We start from the raw sequence: 19,800 nt of genomic DNA, 5'->3' as shown, positions 1-19,800 counted from the left end.
AGCACTGTCCCCTCCTTGGGGAGACACCCCACCCCAGTGGCACTGCCATAATAGAGCAGGTCTGGAAGTCCATCCTGGGTTCCCTCAGCCCAGGGCACACCTTGGGGAGAAGGCCATGGGAGCCAACAGAAGGTGGTCCACCTCAACCTGAGAGTCCAGCCACGTGAGGCCAGTCTGGACCACAGACACTGGCGCCAAGGCAGGGGCGGGCAGCCAGGGTAATACTCTAAGGGACCTCCGTGGTCAAGTTCTTTCCACTGGGGTCTGCAGGAGATGAGGGGCTGCAGTCTGCGCCCTGGTTCACAGTCAAAGGACCCAGCAAACATTCAGCACCCTGCTCCAGATAGCTTCAGAAGCCTGGCTGTTCATTCTGCCCCAAGCAGACCTCATGCCCACCACACAGAGAATGGTCAGGAAGCCACCAGGTTTGGGGAGCAGAGCCCAGGAGAGAGGGACTGAGATGAAGGGGAAGCAGGCTGGGGCAGGTGGGACTCCATGCCCTGTGCATTCTAGGATCAATGAGATGGAAGCACAGACCTGAAGAAGGGACTCCTAATGAATCCCCAAATATGTACCTGTCAGGACAACACCACAGTTAAGTTCTGTCCCATGAGTACTGAGCCCCTGATCCGGGACCACAGCAGGTCCCTGAGATCATACCTCTGCTGCCTATGATCCTAACCAGGCATGCAGGACCCGGAGGCAAAGCTCAGCACTTCGAATCACTATTACAGGAACAACAAGGGCTCTTGGGCTTGTTGGAAACCACATTTGACAGACTTTGTCAAAAGTCAGCCACAAGCTCCCCTCCCGGGGATGGCCACTCCGAGTGTCCTGCACATCCCCCAGCAATCCCTGATACAGATCTGGGCTCGTCCCTGCAGTCCAGGGGCAGCCCACAGTCCCACCACGATGGCACTCTTGGAAAGCTCTTCCCAACCCCATAGGTGGCTGTGAGCTTACGGAACCTGCGCAGCACCCATACGTACTACAGCGGACAGTCTTTCACGGCCCACGTCCAGCATCCGCCTGCCCTGGGCGTGACCACTGAGAAAAGATCCCTGGCCACTGAGAGGTGACAAGTGATATCTTGTTCTACTTTCTGTGCTAATTCCAACCAGCTGGCTGAAAGACCTGGGGGCCGCTGCTTTGGGTCTCACCTCTTCTAGTTCCTTCACTTGGGCTCTAGCGGAGGTGCACCCAACAGTGCAATGACCTGCAGAGATGCCAGTGGGCATCCTAGAAGAAATGGGCAGTGAAGGGAACCTACATGACCAGAGAGGGGGCTCTGTGGCTTAGGAAGAAGACTGCAGGAGGTGAGGGCTGGCAGCCTGGCCCAAGCTGCGCAGGCCTCCTGTTCTTATCTGTAAAGTGCGCACCGCAGCCCCCCATCCCCTTGAGGGGCTTACAGGCTGTGCAGAGAATACAGCACCCCACCAGGAAGGCCTACTGTCATCATCTGGCCAAAGGAGGATGGGAGGGAGCCAGGGTGAGGAGCCACAAGAGGAAGAGAGGAGGGGGCAGAAAGGTGTACAGAGAGACACTGGCAACCAGACCAGGAGGCAGGGGACCCGGGGCTGCACGGGGACTCCTGGGACACAGATGTGCACACAAGGGGATCAGAAAGGCTGCCTTTACAGGACAGCGCACCCAGGGAAGGCCAGGAGGGAGGTGGCCTGGGGCCTCCCCCAACCAGGGCAGCCAGGACAGACTTAGCCAAAACACTCACTCGCAGGCCATAATGCCACTAGAAAGAGGACCAGCCACCACCTGCAAAACGTCTCCAATTCCAAGGCCCCAGGAGGGGTAGGAGGAGTACAGGCCAGCTCCAGGGAACAGGACCTCAGAGCCCAAGGACCGCAGGTTTAAGTGGCACCAGAACCAGTGCACGACCAACCAGCAGCCCAAGACCAACCGCTCATAGGCTGGAGGGGACTGGGAGGTGACCTCTGGCCTGCCGCCCCCCAGGTCTTCAGTTCAGGAGAAGCACGACACGAAGCAGGCAGCCCAGGAGTGGTGCCCCGACACCTCCGAGTTTCCTTGAAGGGCGTGGGTCCCGGGGCCTCAACTCCGCAGGCACAGGACCCGCAGGAGCCCCTCCCATTGCAGCCCACCCCGGGTGGCGTCTGCACCCAGAGGAACAGAGAAGGGGGTGCACCTGGACCAGGAGGGAGGGGCGCGCGGGACGGCGAGGCGCAGACTCCTGGCCGCCCGCCTCCGGCCCGGCTGGGGAGGGGTGTGTCCCCTCCGCCCTGGCCCGGGGCCAATCATGCCCGGGGCTTCCCCGCTGCGGAGGGCCGGGCTCGGTCAGTTCGGTCCCGGGCAGGCCGAGGGTCTCCTGCGGCCAGAGGAACCCCGCGGGAGGGGAAGACCCCTGGGCGCCTGGGCGCCCGGGCGCCCGGGGCTGGGTCTGCCCGGAACGCGCGGCCCGGAGTTCCGGCCGCGGGCCCGGCGCGGGGTCCGGCTTCTCCGCTAGGGGCCCGCGCCCGGCTCCTGCGCGGACGCCGCGGGCCGCGCCGAACTCGGCCGCACCCCGCCGCGACGGCGGGCGGGCACTGCGGCAGGGCGGCCGGGCGCGCCAAGTTGGGCGCCCGCGCCCGGAGTTTGCGGGAAGTGCGGGCGGGGCGGCGGGACGACCCGTCCGCGGCGTAACAGCGCGGCGCGCGCCAAGTTGGCCGTACCTGCGGGCGCCCGGCCCGGTCCGGCCTGGGCAGCTGCGGCGCGCCGCCCGCGGCAGGAAGTGCTCCGGCGTCCCCGCGCTCCGGCGCCCGCGGACTTTCTCCGACCTCGCCCAGCACCGGCGGCCGCACCGCGGCGGGGGCGGGGCAGCGCGGGGGAGGCGCCCGCGGGCCGTTTAAAGGGACAGCGCGCCGGCCGGCCGCGCGCGCGCACTCGCCGCCAGGTGGGCGCCCGGGGGAGCCCGGGGGCCCCGCAGGCGTGAGGGGATCCCGAGCGGGAGAGTCGGGCGTCAGCCTTCCCGAGTGCCAGGCGTCCGACTCTGCGCCGGGCACCGGGCGGGGGCGGGACGCGACAGCGTCCAGCCACAGCGCCGAGGGCCGGGCGCGGCGGCCCGTTAGGACAAGGACCTGGGGTGCCCCCACCCCGGCCCCCCGGTCCTGGAGCGCCCCCACCCTGCGGCGACTGCGTTTGCTCCCGCCTCGGGTTGCGGGCGAAAAGACCCTCAGGCTGGCTGTGGAAGGCGTGGTACGCAAGCAACCTTGGGCGACCGCCACGGGGCGCCCGCCGGCGCCTCCTGGCCAGTGGCCGCGGAACTGCCTGCTGCGTGGACGCGGCCTGGGCTGCATTCAGGCCCGGTGTGATCCAGGCATGTTAACGGCCACTGTCCCATCTCCTCCTTTGGCCCAGGGCCATGCTTTTATGGACGGAGGTCCAGTTTTAAAACAAGTGCACAGAAACAAAACCGACACACACCTGAAAGAACCCGGAAACCCCTTGCACTTGCCCCTCCCAACCTGGGGCCTAAGGTCAGGACAGGCTGCTGTGGTCCTCAGGAGCCAGAGCCATCCTTGATCCAGCACCCACACAGGGGTTCTTACAGGAGAATTGGGATGGTACCATGACAGAGGTCATGAGAAAGGTCACTGGGAAGAGGGGCTAAGTAAAGAACAAGCTGCCCCACCAGCCTCCAGGGCACGTTCTGGGCAGAGACCTGGGGCTAGAGCCCTCCTGACACAGTTAGCCAAGGTTATTCCTAGGACAAAGGAGCAGAAGCTTGGCTCAATATCCCTGACCCCAACCTCAAGTTGCACTTCCAGAACACAGCTTCCCCCCAGAACTGCAGAACTTGGACTGGAACTGGGCCCTAGGTCCCACCCCCAGCCCAGCCACTACCAACCATCCCCAAGCCTGCAGGCATTCCATATGGTCAGGGAAGGCGCTTGGCCACCCACCGCTTGGTGCATGGTTATAGGCCCCAAGTCTCTCCAGTGACCAGGGCTGGGTCACTGTGCGGACAAGAAGGACCCACAGAGGGTCCAAATAGTAGCACTCCACACACTACTGGTGAGGAGCCAGCTTACTTACCTATCTGCACATTTGTCTTCGTAACTATTATTTTCAAAATGCTAAAGCCATTCTTTTAACACTGTTGGGGATCAAACTCACTCACGGTAGGCAAGCGCTCTACCACTGAGCTACACCCCAGCCCAAGAAATGTTTTTTTAATGAAGGACATTTGGAAAACACTGAAAAGTTTTTTTTAAGTCAACAGATGTCCAGAAAGCTATTTCCCAGGGAAGTCTGAGCTCTGTGCCTCTTCTGGGTGCGTGTGAACATGCCAGGCTGTGCTTGAACATTTTAATGCAGATGGGAGAACTCACTGGGTTCCAGGCCTGCGCTACAGGCTCTGAGCATGTGCACATTGCCTAATGTAATCTCCACATCATCCTATGAGGTCGGCTCTCTTCATTCCTGTCTTACAGATGAGAAGAATCTGGTTCAGGGTGAAATTTCACCTTGGGTTGGGGCTCACTCACTCAGTGCTTTACTGCAGAATGAGACTAGAACCCGTGTGGCCCCCACAGCTCCTTCTCTCCTCTGCATTTGCTCCTTGCGAGTCGTGCCCTCGGTAAAGGGCTGGGGGTGCAGCTCAGGGGTAGAGCCTTCACCTAGCATACGCGAGTCCTAGGTTCCAACGCCAGCCCTGCAGAAACAAGCACACAAAACATGCCACTGTGAAGGGCAGGTCTGCTGCTGGCTGACGGTGGGCCCAGCGGCTCAGTCCTGCTTGCAGGACTGCAACAGCCCGCTGAGACCTAGTGATCCTAGTGCCAGCCTAGGATCCAGTCCTCAGTCTCCAAGGCCTGCAGCTTGATCTTCCCCTTTTATCCAGAGAGCACCAGTCTTGGGGGAAGGGAAAGCCACAAGAGACTGCCAACAAACCAGTGAGCGGCAGAGGTGGGGCCCGTGGGTCCCCAGGCAGCCACACCCCCGAGCACTGCCTCCTGTTTTCCTGAGCCCACGTGGCTCGGGTCTCCCACCCTGAGCACTGTGGTTACAGGGGACCTCTGTGCAGGCTGCAGGGGTGCAGATGTATGGGCCTATGTGCAGCGCCAAGGAGAGGTCTGCTTCCCTCCATCCGAGACTCACCCAGGGTGGTTTCCTCGACTTGTGCATCGCCAAATGGAGACCCAGGTCTTCCCCAGAGCTGCTTTTCTCCCCTCCACTCTGCAAACGGCAGCTCTAGCCAGTCACCTCAGGCTTCCCGCCCCTTCCTCACGCTGGCCCCTTGTTGGTGAGAAGCTCCCTGCCTCCTCCCTCCTGCCTGAGTCCTGGCAACCCCATCCTCAGGGTGTCTGGGCAGCAAGCCAAGCCCTTCCCCAGGTGGCAGATCCTTGACCAGGCTGCTGGGCGAGAAGACTCTGGCCTGGGGCAAGACTGGGCTTCCCCACCAGGCCCAGGCTGGCCTCCCAAGCCTGACCCCAGCATGGGCACGCCCTGCAGGACAGCAGCCCCTCTCCTGCTGTGGTCCCCATCAACACAGAAGGGTCAGTGACCTTTGGTGAAGTGGGAAGTGTCTATACCCTCTTGGCAGGATGCCTCCTGTTCCTCCTCTGAAGAGCAGGGGCATAAGAACCACCGACTTGGGGTCTCCATGCCTCCGGAAGCCACCCCAGTCAGGACTTCTGTGGTCCCCGCCTACAAGGGGGAGCCCATGGCGCTTTCCTGCCAGCACTGGCAGCCTTGGTGTTCCCAGCAAAGACCTCCGCCCAAGCCAGGGGGACTGTCAGGAGACTAGTGTCCTGCCTTGGGCTTCCGTCCAGGACCCTGTGGGTGGACGGCCCAGGGAAGGCACGATGCTTAAGGGCAGCTTCCACTCCTGAGGGCCAGGCCAGGTGAGGGCTTCCCACTCAGGCCCCATTCAGCCCTCCCAGGAAGTGATACCTCCTCCCTCAGGAGGTTGCCCAGGACCCCAGGGTGGTGCCCAGAGCCCCAAGAGGAGTATGGGTCTGGGTCCCACAAAGCAGAGGGGCAAGTGCTGCTCAGCAAGAATGGCCAGGGGACCCAGGCCACCTCCAGCCAAAGCCCAACCCTGGGGCCAACCTTACTTTTGTTCCAGGCCCAGTCCCTGGAGGCCCAGCCTTGCAAAATCAAGCACAGCAGCCTGGCCTGAGCAGGACATTGTGGACACAGTCCTGCCACCTGTGGGACAATGCAGGGTGGGTGTGACTCTGAAGGCCCCACTCCTCCTTCAGAGGCTCCATGAACGCCCTGCACCCTTCCCATCCTCTGACCCCACATTTCTAGTCTCCAGGGCAGGTTAGCCAGTGGGTGGGATCCCTGGGTGGGGCCACCACCACCCCTCCAGCCCTCCAAGGGTCCTCATCCACATGGGGTCACTGTGGGCCAAAGGGCACTTCCATGGACTGCAATACTGAGGTCTTTGGTGACTCCTTTGGGGGTTGTTAGCTTGGTGCAGTCCTTGCCCTGCCAGCCTGGCGCCCCTGCAAGACCTTGGTCCATGCCAGGCACTCCCTTGCTGGGGAGGGGGATGGGGTGGCTGGGATGGCCAGGAGGACGGAGCTCCCGGCAATGAAGTTGGTTCAAGCCCAGCCCCTCCGTGCAGCCCACATGAGAGGGGCTCCTAGACTTTCCTAGCCTCTGAGGGAAGAGTCTGGTTGTCCTGCAGACACAGGTGACAGGGACGAAGGCGGTATCTGAGTGGCCGAGGTACAGGGTGGGCGGGGGGCAGGCAATGGAAAGGACAGGATGGCTGGCCAGGGCCTCCCTCTGTCCCTGTGCCCGGTGACTTCCCTCCCAGCCTGGGCTGCTGGCCTCACCCACTCCCCAGCCTGCCCCACCCCCACAGCACACGAGCCCCTTTCTGTGGCCAGCACAGGGACTTTTACACCTGTGACCCCCACACACATTTGAGGGGAGACTTCTGGGGGGCTCTGGCAAGGAATGCTCTGCTGGGGGCAAAGGTCTGCAGAGCCAGGGGCCTCCCCAGGGCCATCGCGGGTTGAGGGTGGCCTGGAGGAATCCCAAGGTGCAGTCAAGGAGGAGGAGGAGGAGGCTGAGAGAGGAAGGGGCTCAGGCCACTGTCTGGGCAGCGGGGCCTATGGCGCCACGTCATGGCCTCTGACAGAACATGTAATCCCTGCCGCTTGAGTGTCCAGTGTCCAGGAGACCCAGACAGATGGGCTTGGGGTCAACAACATAGGGGCAGGTCGGGCAAAGTCACTGGAGGGCTGATGTCACCTCTGGCCACCACTACCCCAAATCCAGCTGCCAGTTGGTCCCTGAGCTTGACTCTTGCCACCTGGTCATTCTGCCAACATCCCTCCTTCTCCTGGTGCCTTCTGAGGCCATGCTGCTGTCCTGGGCTTCTCCTCCCTGCCCCTCCCCTGTCCTCCCCAGCCTTGGGGCTCCTGGTGCACAGAGCTGTAGCCCGCTGGACTCATAGGGTCTCCCCGGCCCTCCAGGCCTGCCGAACCAGGATCTGCATTTTAACAGGACCTCTGGGAGACCATGAGCCCAGTGCTGGCATCTGTGGGAGGCACACCATGCCCAGGCTGGCGTCCCCCAATCCTGCAGGACAGGGGCTCCACACTGGCCAGTGCCCACGGGTCCTGGAAAGCAAGGGTTGGAAGGGACAGTGCTTGAAGAGCACCAAGCTGGCAAATGCACTTCCAGGTGGGAACAGGTCTGCGTGAGGCAGCCACTCCCTGCGCTTCTGCCCAGCTGGGAGCAGGACCCTGTGTGCCCCGAGGACCCGGCTCAGGATCCATCCAGCAGGAGACAGGCTCTTGGTCTGAAGTCACTGTAGGCTGTGTTGAGGGCAGGCGAGAGACGACAACAGAGAAGGAGGAGCTGCAGTGACAGGGGGGACCTGGGCGGTGGCCCAGCCAGGTGGCAGGCGAGGCTGGCGCCCTCCAGCCCTCTGCGGAGCCCTTGCCTCCAGGTGCTCCCCAGTTGGGCCGTGCTGGCCTGTTCACCCTGGCATGCCCAGCATGCCAAGTGCTGCCCTCCACACCCAGAGGGCTCCACAGTCCCAGGAGGGATGCACTGTGTTCCCACCGTCGGCTCTGTGGCCGTGTCTGCAGGGGCTCAGGCAACGAGGCGGGGAGAGCTGCCCCGGGAACTAGAGAGTGCTGCAGGGCAGGCAGCCTCCAGCTCTGGTGCCCCCAGAGCACTCCAGAGGCCTGGCAAAGCAGCAGGGGCCCTCTGCCATGGCTGCGTTGGCCAACAGGGGGCGTCACCGGGGCACTGGGGTCGGTACCACTGCTGAGCCTGCCTGGATGCTGGCAGGGGTCACTGTCCTGCAGTGGACACGCACATGCATGCCCTGCATACCGTGTCTAGGGACATGGTCGTGGAGAAGCAGGGTCTGGTACCCCAAGCTCCAGGGCTGGCCAGCTACAAGAACCCAGCCCACTCCCAGTTCAAGGTAAGGCAGAAGGGAGGCTCCTGCCCAGATGGAGGGACAGACCTTGATCACCACTACCCTGGCCGCCTAGGCAACCCAGGGCCTCTGCCAGGAGGCATGGCAGGTGTGCGGAGCACAGCCCCTGGGCGTGGCTGCTTCAGGACAACGGCACCCTGTGCCCAGGGAGGGTGTTTCCCAGTGCTGAAGGACTGAACGGGCTGCCAGCTGGTACTGCCCATCACACCAACCTCCACATTTCCCAGAACCACGCGGAGGACGTGAGCTTTTATTATGTTAATTCACCTCACAAGGACCAGGGCAGGAATGTCCATCGGTTTCAATTCCTACTCATCTGGCAGAGCCTCGGTCTGTAATTGCAGCATGAATTTGCCTCAGAGAACCAGCACTTCTTAAGGTCCTCTGAGAAGCCTGTGGCCGGGTCTGCCCAGCTCTGCCAGCTGAGAGGGTCTTGCTTTCTCATTTTTCGTCAGCACTAACTGGCATCAGTACATGCACCCCTCCCGGTGATTGGAGGCCGAGCCGAGGCAGCACGGCAGATCCACCAACAGGTACCCAGCAACAACACCTGGGTGCCAAGGGGCCCTGACAGCTGAGGTGTGGGGACCTTGCAGCTGGGGAGAGGAGTCAGAGACCTGCAGCCTCCTCCCTCTCACAGCCAACTGGCCCGGTAGCTGGACCAGCGTGCTCCCCAACAGTAAAGCCAGGGGACCCCAAACACGGAGCTCCTTGCCACGCTGCTCCCCATCTCTGCTTCCTGCAGTTAAACTGAGGGGTGGGGGCCTCACTTAGCAACTGGAAGTCCTAAAGGCTGGACTGCAATTCAGATTTCACCTGGCCTGACTCCTGAAACCCCTGCTTCCACTGGCCCTTCTCCCTGGCCGAGGGCAGGGGCCCTGGAACTGCAGAGCTGACCAGCCAGGGAGCCGCGACCTGGCTGCTCAGATGCACCCGGGCATCCAGGCTCCGCGTGGCCCTGGGCGGGTGGAGCTGAGTGGGTGCCGGCCGCATGGTGGGGTCTGGCTTGTTCCTCTACTTGCTGGGCCTTTGCCCTGGGCCTCCGACACAAATGCCCGCAGTGCCCTGCGGTGTGACTCCTGGTGGCCGGGGCACCGTGGGTCCTCTGGTCCTCAGGAGGCTGGCTCTGCAGGCCCCGAGGACACCTGTGACTTGCTGGGTGAGTCTGGGTGCCTCTCCCAGAAGGAAGCTGGGTGAGCATTTTGGCTTCTTGTCAGTGGCGGCTGAGCCCACGACTCCCTCTGCCCAGGAATTAGGGCAGGACCGTTTTGGTTTCCGAATGCCTCCCCCGGTTTAGATTGGATGCTCAAATCTTCCTCTTTTGTCCTAAATTTTCCTCTACCATTTTGTGCAGCTGTTAAGCAGCTGCTGCCTCCACGTGAAGGTTGAGGGTCAAGCAGGCTGCAGTGATTCACCTCCTCCCAGGAGGGATGGCAGAGTGTTGGCCAAGTCTTTTTTGGTGGGTGCAGCAGCTCAGGGGACAGCCATTATCCTTTGGAGGACACAGGAGAGAGCTGGACACACTTCTCAGAAAGGAGTCTGGGCTGGGGAAACAGCTAGAGATACCTGGGTAAGAAAAGTGGAAGGACTTCCAGGGCAAATAGTGGGGCTGCCTTTCCAGGATAGGGAAGCTATATAGCAGAAAAAGGCAAGCACAATTCCTGCCTCTGGAGCATGGCATCCTGCCTGAAAAGACCAACTTATGGAGGGCTTGGTGACCCTCCACATGGCCATTCAGAAAGTGGGCATTGAAATCCTATGTGCCAGGCCTCAAGGACACAAGGGACAATTTGTGTGTCTTTTCACTCATTCATTCAACAACAATCTCTCAGTTAGAGGGTTGGTGTGTCAAAAGACTGGCATCTTCCTGCACACTGACCCTTGGGACACTGACCCATGGGACGCATCTCTGAGGACAAGACCCAGGAGTGGGCGTGGGCTACTGAGGGTCATCTGCCCCAGGAAGGCCTGAAGCTCTGGCTTCCACCTTCCCTGGGGTAGTGTTAGCGGAAGGAGGGGAAGGGATGGCCCATAATGCCAGTTCTGATCCTGCCCAGGCCCCTGGCAGGACGGGTGCCTTACCCTGGTCAGCCCCAGCCTGGGCCCCCCCTCACAGCGCCCCCTGCAGCTCTGCCAGCCTCAGCTGCAGCTGTGAGTCCAGCCTCCCTATCCCTGCCTTGCCTCTAGGTTGAGCTGGTCCTGGAGGCTGCACCTCCTGCTGATGGGCTCCGACAGGGCCAAGGGCAGGGCCGAGGCAGGCACGGCCCGCCGCTCTCCAGGGCAGACCTGTGTTCTGCAGACGCAGGAATAATGCTGCTAAGGGTCACCCAGGGCGTCTCCAGCTCCTCGGTGCTCTTGGAGAACGCCCAGAGGGAGCACAGGACAGAGGGTGGCCGGACATGGGCAATATGGTGGCACACAACCCGAGCGTGGCAGGCACGCCCAGCCAGGGGCAAGAGCGGCAAGGATCACGCCAGGCTGCAGCCCCCAAAAGGCCCCACGGGTAGTGGCAAACACAGAAACTGCTTCAGGCCGCGTTCAGAGAGATAATGGTGTTCATTAGGGCGCCTTGTGCATTACAGAGCTGGGCCAACAGACGGGGTTATCGCATCACGACTTTAAAAACACACAAATAATTCATGTACCTGTGATGTCATGATGCTGCTGTAAATAATGAATTCACACTAATACCTGGATTTACATAATCAAAAGGCTGCCGTGCCCTGGGCCGGCAGGCAGGGTGCAGAGTCGCCCTGGGTCCCGAGAAGCAGAGTCAAGTCAACAGCCCTCCAGGCCCTGCCGGAGCCAAGCGTGCACCCCTCACACAGAGGAAGCCGGGCAGTGCCCAGCGGGGGGAGCAGTGCCCAGGCCGCCCTAGAGTTAGGAGAGGCACCAGCCCTGCCGTGCCCACTGGAAAGAGCCAGAAACCCACGTGCTCCGTCCCATGAATGCGCTCATTTAGCTGCCAGAGTGGCCTGGGGGAGATGCACAGGAAGTGCTGGGGCTCCGAGACCACGCCTGAGGATGAGGCTCCCCGGAGCTCCCAGCACACCAGGCTCTGCTTGCCCAGCACCAACCACCTTTTTCTTCACCTGGGCTCCATCAGCTGGGCCTTGGCTCTGGACCCCAGAGCCGGCAGGAAGGTCTCCACTCACCATGGCCTGGCTTCTGAGGAGGCAGCACCGACTGCAAAACCGGGGTCCGTCAAGAAGGAGAGCAGTCCCCAGCTCCTGGCTCCCAGGGATGTCCATTCAGGACTGTCCAGAGAGGAGGGACCCCAACCAGAGTGGCAGGGTGCCCAACCGCACCCACCATGGAGTGCTGGTCCAGTCACCTGGCTGATCCAGCCATCTCCAGGTGCCACCAGGGCCAGCCTGGACTTGATTGATCTCTGTATGAATATTCATGTGGCATTCAGCAGGATATCATTAATATTCTGAGAAAGCAGAAAGCCTATCTGTGAATGGCGGTCGATATGCAGCGGATGGCCAAGGTGGCAACTCAGCAGGTGGCCTCGGAGCTTGGAAGGTGGGGCAGGACTGCCCTTTCCACCCACTGCCCCCAGCCCTGCTTTGCTCCTGGGACCTGCCCCACTCCCTCCTGACCCCGCAGCCAGCTTCTCCAGCCTCCCACACTCCTCCAGCTCTGGGGCCCCCTCACCTCGGACTCTCTCCCAACTCTGCATAGGTGTTCCATGGCTGCACTGTGACAGGGACACCGAGGGCCTCACATCGACTCATCAAGCCAATTGAAGGTCCTACTTCACAAGCAGAATTGACCTCTTCCTTCCCCAGACTGACTTGGGTCAGTGGCCCCTACCAGCTCCCCTGGCCTGACCCTGCGTCCACAGGTAGAAGCAAATCCAACCTGTGGCGGCGAGGCTGCATGCTGGGCTCTTGGGGGGTCCTGGCACATTCCTACTGCATTCCCACTGCCCTGGGAGGCCCTGTGGCACCTGCCTGCTGCCCTGACTGGCTAATCTGAGCTTAGGATGGGACTCAGCACAGGGCACTCCCGCATCTTCCGCCCCCGGCTCTGGTCAGGATGGCAGGTGGCTACAGCTGACCTGACCAGAGATGGTCAGAGGCCCTCTGCCCGACTTGACTTGGGCTCTGGAGACTGGCCTGGTGGGGGCCGGGTAGCCGCTGACAGCTGGATTAGCACTGTAGCCAGAGGCCCCCAGCGCAGCTCTTGCTGCCGTGCCACCCCCGCACCCTCCTGCCAGGCTGCTCTTCTGCCGGAGGCTCTGGAGTGACAGTGTGAGGGGGGCGGTGGGGGCAGGGAGCCGGCCTGAGGGGAGGGGCCCCTGCCGGCTGCGCAGCCTTAGGCTGCCGCCCCTCCCCAGGCACCGTGGGCCACACACCTAGAGCCACACAAGCCTGCCTGGGACACAGCTGCCAGCAGGCCAGGCCCAGCTGGGTGGGGGCGGGGCGCCGGGCCCCAGAGCCGCTGAATCAGCTGCTCCCACAGTCCCTGCCGCGGCAAGTGCTGGGGCAGCTCCTCTTTTGGGAACTGTCGGGGAGGCACGCAGACCGTTGGGATTTCTGGACCGTTGCCCCTCGACCCACCCGACCCACCCGCCTGGGAATGCTGCTTCCCCGGAGCCGGTGCTGAGCTCAGAGCCGCTGCGGGAGAAGGGGAGGGCCTTCCTGGGAGGGGCCGGTGCAGAGAGGGACCCTTCTTCCAAACAAGGCCAAAAGGGAGAAGAGCAAGGCAGCTGGCCGCTGTGGACCGCGCTCAGTTCCCTTCCCCAGGAAACGCTGAGTCAGCACTGGAAGGCGCCGCCACCGCTCCCCTCCCCCTCACGCTGGCAGGGACAGGGCCTTCCCAAGGTCAGCTCCTCCATGCTGGCTCCTCTGTGCCCGCAGTGGCACTGGGGTCCTTCCTGGGGGCTGTCAGACCAGCTCCCTGCTCGCCCCCTCCACTGAGCCCTTGCCCCTGGCTGCCCCACCACTGGGGAGGTCACCATACCCAAACCTACCAATGCCCCTGTGCTGTGTTTGCTTTGGGTCTCTGCCAGGGGCTGCAGACGCGGCTGCTCAGTACAGGGCTGAGACGTCTTTGCCATTCACCCTGTGCCCGGTGACCGGGCAGCACCGGGCCTGTCTCCAGTAAGCATCTCATTTCTAGAAATCCCCCGAGTTCCAGCCTTCTTGCCACACCCGCCCTCTGCTGGCTCCTCGGGTCTGGATTTTCCTCCTTTCCAACAGACCCCATGTTCTCCAGTCGTCCAGGACGCAGGTGAGCAAGGTTGTCCTGTGGTGGACAATGGGGGAAGGCCGGGCTTGCCCCCTGCCCATGGACAGGCTGGAAACCAAACCCAACACAGTGGCAGGCGACTGGGCCTGGCCCTGGCCCTCCTCGCCCTCCCCTCTGCGTTCATCCTTGCTGTCCTCCACTCCTCCTTGGTCAGGCTCCTGATCCTCCTACCTCCTGCCCAGGAGTACTTTCCCCAGAGCCCCCAACTCCACCATCAGCCCACCCAGCTCCCCAGGGACACAGGACCTCTGCCCCGGGTGTGCTCTTGGTAGTCTGAGCAGGACTGCTGCTTCCCTTGCTCAGGCTTCAGCCCCTCTCCCACATCAGCCCCACCTCCTTACCCGCCCCCTACTGCCCAGCTGCTGTCACTGGGGTCCTCTCAGTCAGCGCCTGGGTTGGCATGTCTCCCATTTCAGGACCTTCCTAGTGGGGTGGGCCCCAGATCTTCATGCCCCTCCTCTCCCATCACCCACGGGCAGCAAGTGGCCTCCTGCCCACTCCCTCCCCAGCCACAGGGGTCATGTTCCTGCTGCCTCTCCTGGCCTTTCCTGTCTCATGGGCAGCCTGGACCACTTGGAGGGGGGCAGCTGAATGGACAGTTTCTCCATCGAGGTCAATCCTGTCCCCTAAACCAGCTGCCTGCAGAGCTGCCAGCACCACGGCCCCTGCAGGTAGCACTTCTGTGCCTCCCAGGCCTGGTCTCATCTTGGCACCTCCCACCCACTGCTGTGAGCCCCCGGAAGCCTCCAAGGATGCTGGCCATTCTCATTTTTTCACAGACTTGGAGAGTCCTTAATAAGCAAATAACTTGACTCTAAATAGGGATTTCTGAGGGATTCCCAGGCCCAGGGAAGTGACCCTTGATGTCTCCATACCTGACCGAAGCACAGCTGTCGTCAGGGGTCCCTGGTCTGCCCCCCAGGTGTGCTTCATCCAGTACCTACGGCACTGCCATGTCTGTGTCACCACTGTGGTCAGAGGGCTGCAGGCAGTGCCCAAACAGTCCTGGGCTTCCCCAGAGCTGGGGCCCCTGGCACAGCTCAGCATGTCACCTGGGACACACGAAATGCCCTTGTTACAGTGCAGTCACAGGAAGCTCCTTGAATGGAACCTTGGTCACCTTGGGTCCACGGACTCAGTGGCCGCTTGGGGCTGGCAGCTCCTGCGCTGCAGTGTGGACAGCATTCCCCTGAGCAGTTCTGGACAGCGGTGGAGCATGAGGGGTGGGACAGGGCTCAGTGCCTCAGCGCCTGCCTGGCCTGTGGGCAAGACCCTGGGCCTGACCCTCACACTGCAAGAACAAAGCACCTCTCCAGACCCACGGGAAACAAGGCCGACCCCAGCCAGCGGTCAGGAAGGTGCCCCTCCCCTCTGGCCTGCTGAGCAGCCTAGCAGGGCCGTCTCCACACAGCCACCCTCAAGCCCAGCTCACTCTGGGCCCAGCTCTGAGCTCAGGCAACACATGCAGGTGGCCTGGGAGACCACCCCAGGGCCCGCTGAAGAGTGGTCAGAGCCACTGACACCCAAACCTGGCCCACACTGCCTTGGGACAAAGTTGTCTCATCCAGAAACAAGGGAAAGGTGGCTCTGTCACTGACCTGCTCACTTCCAATAACTTTCTGGCCATAATGGCTGAAATTGGTTGCGGCGGCAGCCTCCGGCTGTGAGAAGTTTTTGTGGGTGGGACAATGAGAAACGTGAATGTTCACTCCATGGAGCCAGGTTTCTCAAGAAGAGAAACTCCTGTAGTCTCTGGCCCATTTTTGGTTGGTGATTATATCCTTATAAAGCAAAAAAAATTTGAGCTTTAAGCAATCACTCCATCAACATGTTAAAAAAATAGGTTTAATGCAGGTGGTTCATTTCATTAAGAATTTAACAGGCACTCGGGACCCTGGGCAGCTGGGTGCAGCATGTGGCAGTCCTGCCGCCCCTGGGACTGGTGCTCACATCCACGGCGGCACAGCCAGCCCCTCCCACTGCTCTCTGGAGCGCCCACCTCCTCCATCACCCATGGAGGGGCTCTGCCGGTTCTGTGGCAGGAGTCAGCGTAAACAAAGCGGCTTAAGGAAAGCGCATGACCTAGTGCATAGATTCTCTGCAGCAGGAGAGAAGCAGGGTCTCCCGGGAAGCGCCTCACCTGCCCCTCCTGGCTCAGACAGACGCCCTCTGGAGCCCTCCCTCTGCAAGAGCAGCAAGCCGAAGCTGGCTACCAACCCAAGAACAGTCCGCAGCCAGGTGCTTCTGCTTCCCCTAACTGCTCTGGGTTTCTGTTTCCCTTCAAGGGCACGCAACCGTCCTCACAGATTCCCTGGCCACTGGTCTGTCTGGCAGGGCAAGGTCAAAGGGGCCATCATCCAACTCAGGAAGGGTGGACAATTTGGGGGAAGCAAGAATTGACCAAGTAACAATCCTCAGGGTCAGGCCAGTGTCCTGCACCTGGCGTAACTGCCCGGAGTCCCTTCCACAAAGAAAGCCAGAGCACAAGGGGGCCTGGGTGCTCCCTGCTCTGAGGACACCCTGCCTGTCCCTCAGTTACTCTGTGTCTCACACCTGGATGCTTTAACAGCCACAGCAGGGCAAGGAGAGCGGTGGCGGGAGGTTCCCTGTGGTGGGCCTGGGCAATACCCGACATCTGCTCAGAAAGGTAGACCTCAATGCTGAGTGTCGCCTCAGAAGAAAACAGAGGCCCAAAGCACCCAAAAGCCAGAAGAGGAGCCGACGCCCCAGGCGCCCACACGTTCACAGCAGCATGCAGCACCGGGGGATGCTCAGCAGGCCTGGCTGGGTGGAGGGAGAGCCAGCCGGTGCTTCTGCTGCCCCGGCTCCTGCACTAGGGACCAGACAAGGCCGTCTGCACTCCACCGGACTGCCCCGCAGGGTGACAGGCAGCAGGCAGTCTGAGCCAGAGTCAGGCAGGTGCGATGGAGTGGGCAGTTGTGTGGCAGAGCAGTGTCTGCCACGAGTCCAACCCCAACCAAGGTTGGCCTGGGCTGAGGGCGTGCAGGAAGGGGGCTGAGCAGCCAGGGGCACCCTGTCCAGATCTGCTCCTGAGCAGTACACCCCTGTGTCTGGGGTCTCCCAACCACTGGTGGGACCAAACTGCAGGGTATGTGTTACAAAGGATCTCAAAGTGCAGAATGGACAGACGGCCACCCCACAGGACAATCTCAAAGAGTGTGAGCAGACCACAGGTGGAGCTGACGGGGCTCCACCTGAAAGCCAGCGGGGAGCACAGAAGCCAGCCAGAGGGGCAGTGGCGTTCCCATCACAGAGGAGTCTCAGCCCTTTTCTCTCCCAAGGGGAGCACGTTCTGCAGTGGTTGCCTACAGGACAGGGTGCGCAATGCCCTGACCCGCCCACCCCATCAAGAAAAGAACCCGCCGCAGGGCACAATCAAGAAAGTCGGGTGGAGAGCCATGCCCTCACATGTCCACAAAGACCATAAAGCACCAGCCCAGGCCCCCAACCAGCAGCATGGTCACGTGGATGCCATAGATCAGCAGCTCGTTCATGAGGCGGAAGTCCACGCGCCGGCGGCCCAGCAGCAGCAGCAGCACCGACAGCTTGCGCTGGAAGCGCAGCAGCACACGCACACCCAAGTACTGCAGGCAGAAGAGCGCGGCCAGCGCGCCCCATAGCGCCGCGGTGAAGAGGCTGCAGCTGAAGTAGAGCAGAAAGCGGATGAAGCCGTAAAGCCAGCGCGTCTTGACGTACACGTCGAAGTTGTTGTACTTGGTGCGTGCCAGGTGGGAGGCCCGCACGGGCCCGCAGGCTGCGTGCAGGCAGGTGGTGTGCGGGCCGTGGAAGGAGCGCACCCGACGTGGGATGGGCATGACCGGCATTGGGCCCTGGAGGCGGCGGCGGCGGCGGAGGTGCTAGCTCGCAGTGGTGGTGCAGTGTCCAGGCGGCAGTCAGCATAGGTATCATGGGCACCTAGGCCTCCCAGACCTCAGCTGAGCCTCCAAAGAGGCGTTGGCCTGCAGGGAGAGGCAAGGAGAGCACCAAGTCAGTCTGAAGACAGCGGGAAGGTGTCCCTCCCTGAGAAATCAGCCAGCCTGAGCAAGCCCAAATGCCAGGCCTGGGGCTGAAGGACTGGGGCTATCCCCACCCTTTACTCTTTGCACCAACCCTCCTGAGGAGGCTTCCCAAGGACACACAATGTAAAAACCAGAAGCAGCCACTCTACCCACAATGCTGAGCAAGGGCTGGGACAGTGGCCATGGCCCCCTCACCCAAGAGAAGTCTTTCTGGGGGCAGTCAGTGCCAAAACAGATGGGGTCCAGAGAAGCAGAATCTGATTAAGCACTTTTCCACAGGCTTCTCACAATCTCCCATTCTCTAGATTTTTCTTGCTTTTATTTGGTATGCCTACTATTGCTCAAGACTTATGTGGACTTCGGGGACAATGGTCCTTGAAGGCCCCATTCCACAAGGTAAGGATGAGGGACAGGATGCTGACAGGTGGAGACTTTGGAGTCACCGGGTGGACCTGAACTCTGGTGTTGTTACTTCCTAGGAGTGACCTGAGCAGGTTACTTGACCACTGGCTCCTGCTCTGTAAGCAGGGCTGGGGAGAAGGGAGGAAGGGGCAACAGCCGTACCCTTCCAGGGTTGCCTGCACCAGGGAGGACACCTGGGGATGTCATGGCAAGGCACAAGGCCACAGTGTTGGGTCCATGCTGTTTGCCATGGGATAGCAGCAGCCTTTCAGACTGGGCTACAAAGAAAGGAGAAAAGGGCAATGGCCCTAGCTGCACCTAGTAAATGTCATTTACAACTTGCTTCGACTGTTTGTGGAAGAAAACACCGAACTGAAAGTTCAGGATGTATAAAATCCGAGAACGAAAGTTGGGAACAGGGCAGCCAAAAGCTTCCGTGTCCTCAGATGGACTTCAGTCCAGCTCCCTCTCCCGGACACAGGTCCAGAGCAAATGGCCGTGTGAGTGCACCTTTGGCTAAAGGCGTGCAGGGGGAGGGTACCCTGAGCCACCCCAGCCCTAGTCGGGCGCTTCTGCAAAGCTTTACCCAGTCTCCAGTCGCTGGGGAGTTAGGCAGGACAACGCCCTCGTTCGGGCGTGTCACTGGACACCGCGCCGCTGGGGTCGTGCGCCTGCTGGAAGAGGGCTCCATTCTGCTCCGCCACCGGGTGCCCCAACAGGCGCACTAGAGGCTGCGAGACAGCGCAGCGGAGCCGGCACCTAGGGCCGCGTTTCCGGTCCCGCAGGTGCCTGAGGCTGAGCGCCGCGGTGCAGTGCCACCAGTCTCCCTGTAGACCGCGCTCGGCCCGCGGACCACCGCCCGGCCCACTCTCCCCGGCCCACGAATGCCTCGGGGCGTGGCGGACCACGCGCAGGCGCGCCACACCCGGAAGCCCGCCGGCCGCGCGCGACCCCGGCCCGCCGCCCAAGGCAGCTGCGGTCGCCACTTCCGGGCGTCGGCGCTGCGCGTTGCCCCGGAGACGGCTCGCGGCCAGATCCCGCCCTCCCGGCCGGCCGCTCACCCGGTGCCTTCTCCGCGGCGGCGCCGGCGTCCCGGACCAGGCGGCAGGCCGGCGGTGTTGGATACTGGGCCTGCAGGCGCCCTTGTCGCCCGAAGCTCCGAGAGCAGGGCGGCTGCATTCTGCTGCGAGCTTCGGGCGCTGGCGCGGCCCCTCACTCGCCCCCGGTTAGGCAGGCCCGGAGGGGAGGGCGTGCCCGGGCCCGGCCGCTGGAGGCGTTTGGCCCAGCGTGGGAGCCGTAGCGCCGTCCCTCCGCGGCCACCGTAGGGCGGTCCTCACGCCCCCTCCGCCCCCTCCGCCCGCGCCGGCACCGCGAAGCCTCGCTGTGCTCGTCTCGGGCTCGCGCGGGGCGTCCCAGAACTTAACTGTCACAGGGCGCGCGCGTACGTGCCGCTAGCGGTCGTGACGTCACCGCCCACGGATGCGGGCGGCGCCGCGGCCTGTCCTGCGCATGCGCAGGCGCAGAAGAGGAACCTGGGGCCGCGCGGGCTCGGCCATGCGCAGGCGCGCCCACAGACTGGGCCGCGCCGGGTTCCTGGAGGCTGCGGGGGTGCGGGACTGGGAGCGCATGAGCCGCTTCGCTGAGTGGGAGACCCTCGGAGGCCGGAGGCGTGGC

General features: G+C 62.2%; 2 protein-coding genes across 3 annotated transcripts in view; both read right to left on the bottom strand.

The window, feature by feature from the left end:
• Positions 1-2,827, bottom strand: part of Nacc2 (NACC family member 2) — a 54,725-nt gene extending 51,898 nt beyond the window's left edge. The window contains exon 1 of the mRNA XM_047525110.1: positions 2,682-2,827. The gene's annotated coding sequence lies outside the window, so the exon portion shown is untranslated. The remainder of the gene's footprint in view (positions 1-2,681) is intronic.
• Positions 2,828-15,513: 12,686 nt separating this feature from the next.
• On the bottom strand, positions 15,514-19,569 carry Tmem250 (transmembrane protein 250). 2 transcript variants are annotated; one of them, XM_047524768.1, is made up of 2 exons: positions 19,188-19,569; positions 15,514-17,664 (listed from the first exon to the last, which is right to left on the bottom strand). In XM_047524768.1, exon 2 carries the CDS (start codon positions 17,527-17,529, stop codon positions 17,110-17,112), a length of 420 nt encoding a protein of 139 aa, XP_047380724.1. In that variant the 5' UTR covers positions 17,530-17,664; positions 19,188-19,569; the 3' UTR covers positions 15,514-17,109. The 2 variants fall into 2 exon arrangements, with proteins under 2 accessions (XP_047380724.1, XP_047380726.1); XM_047524770.1 differs by lacking the exon at positions 19,188-19,569 and adding an exon at positions 18,713-19,091.
• Between the last annotated feature and the right edge of the window lie 231 nt (positions 19,570-19,800).

Source organism: Sciurus carolinensis, chromosome 14 (genome assembly GCF_902686445.1).
Source record: "Sciurus carolinensis chromosome 14, mSciCar1.2, whole genome shotgun sequence".
NCBI classification, from domain to species: domain Eukaryota; kingdom Metazoa; phylum Chordata; class Mammalia; order Rodentia; family Sciuridae; genus Sciurus; species Sciurus carolinensis.
The sequence above is the reverse complement of the archived record's forward strand: the minus strand, read 5'-3'. Positions and strand labels throughout refer to the sequence as shown.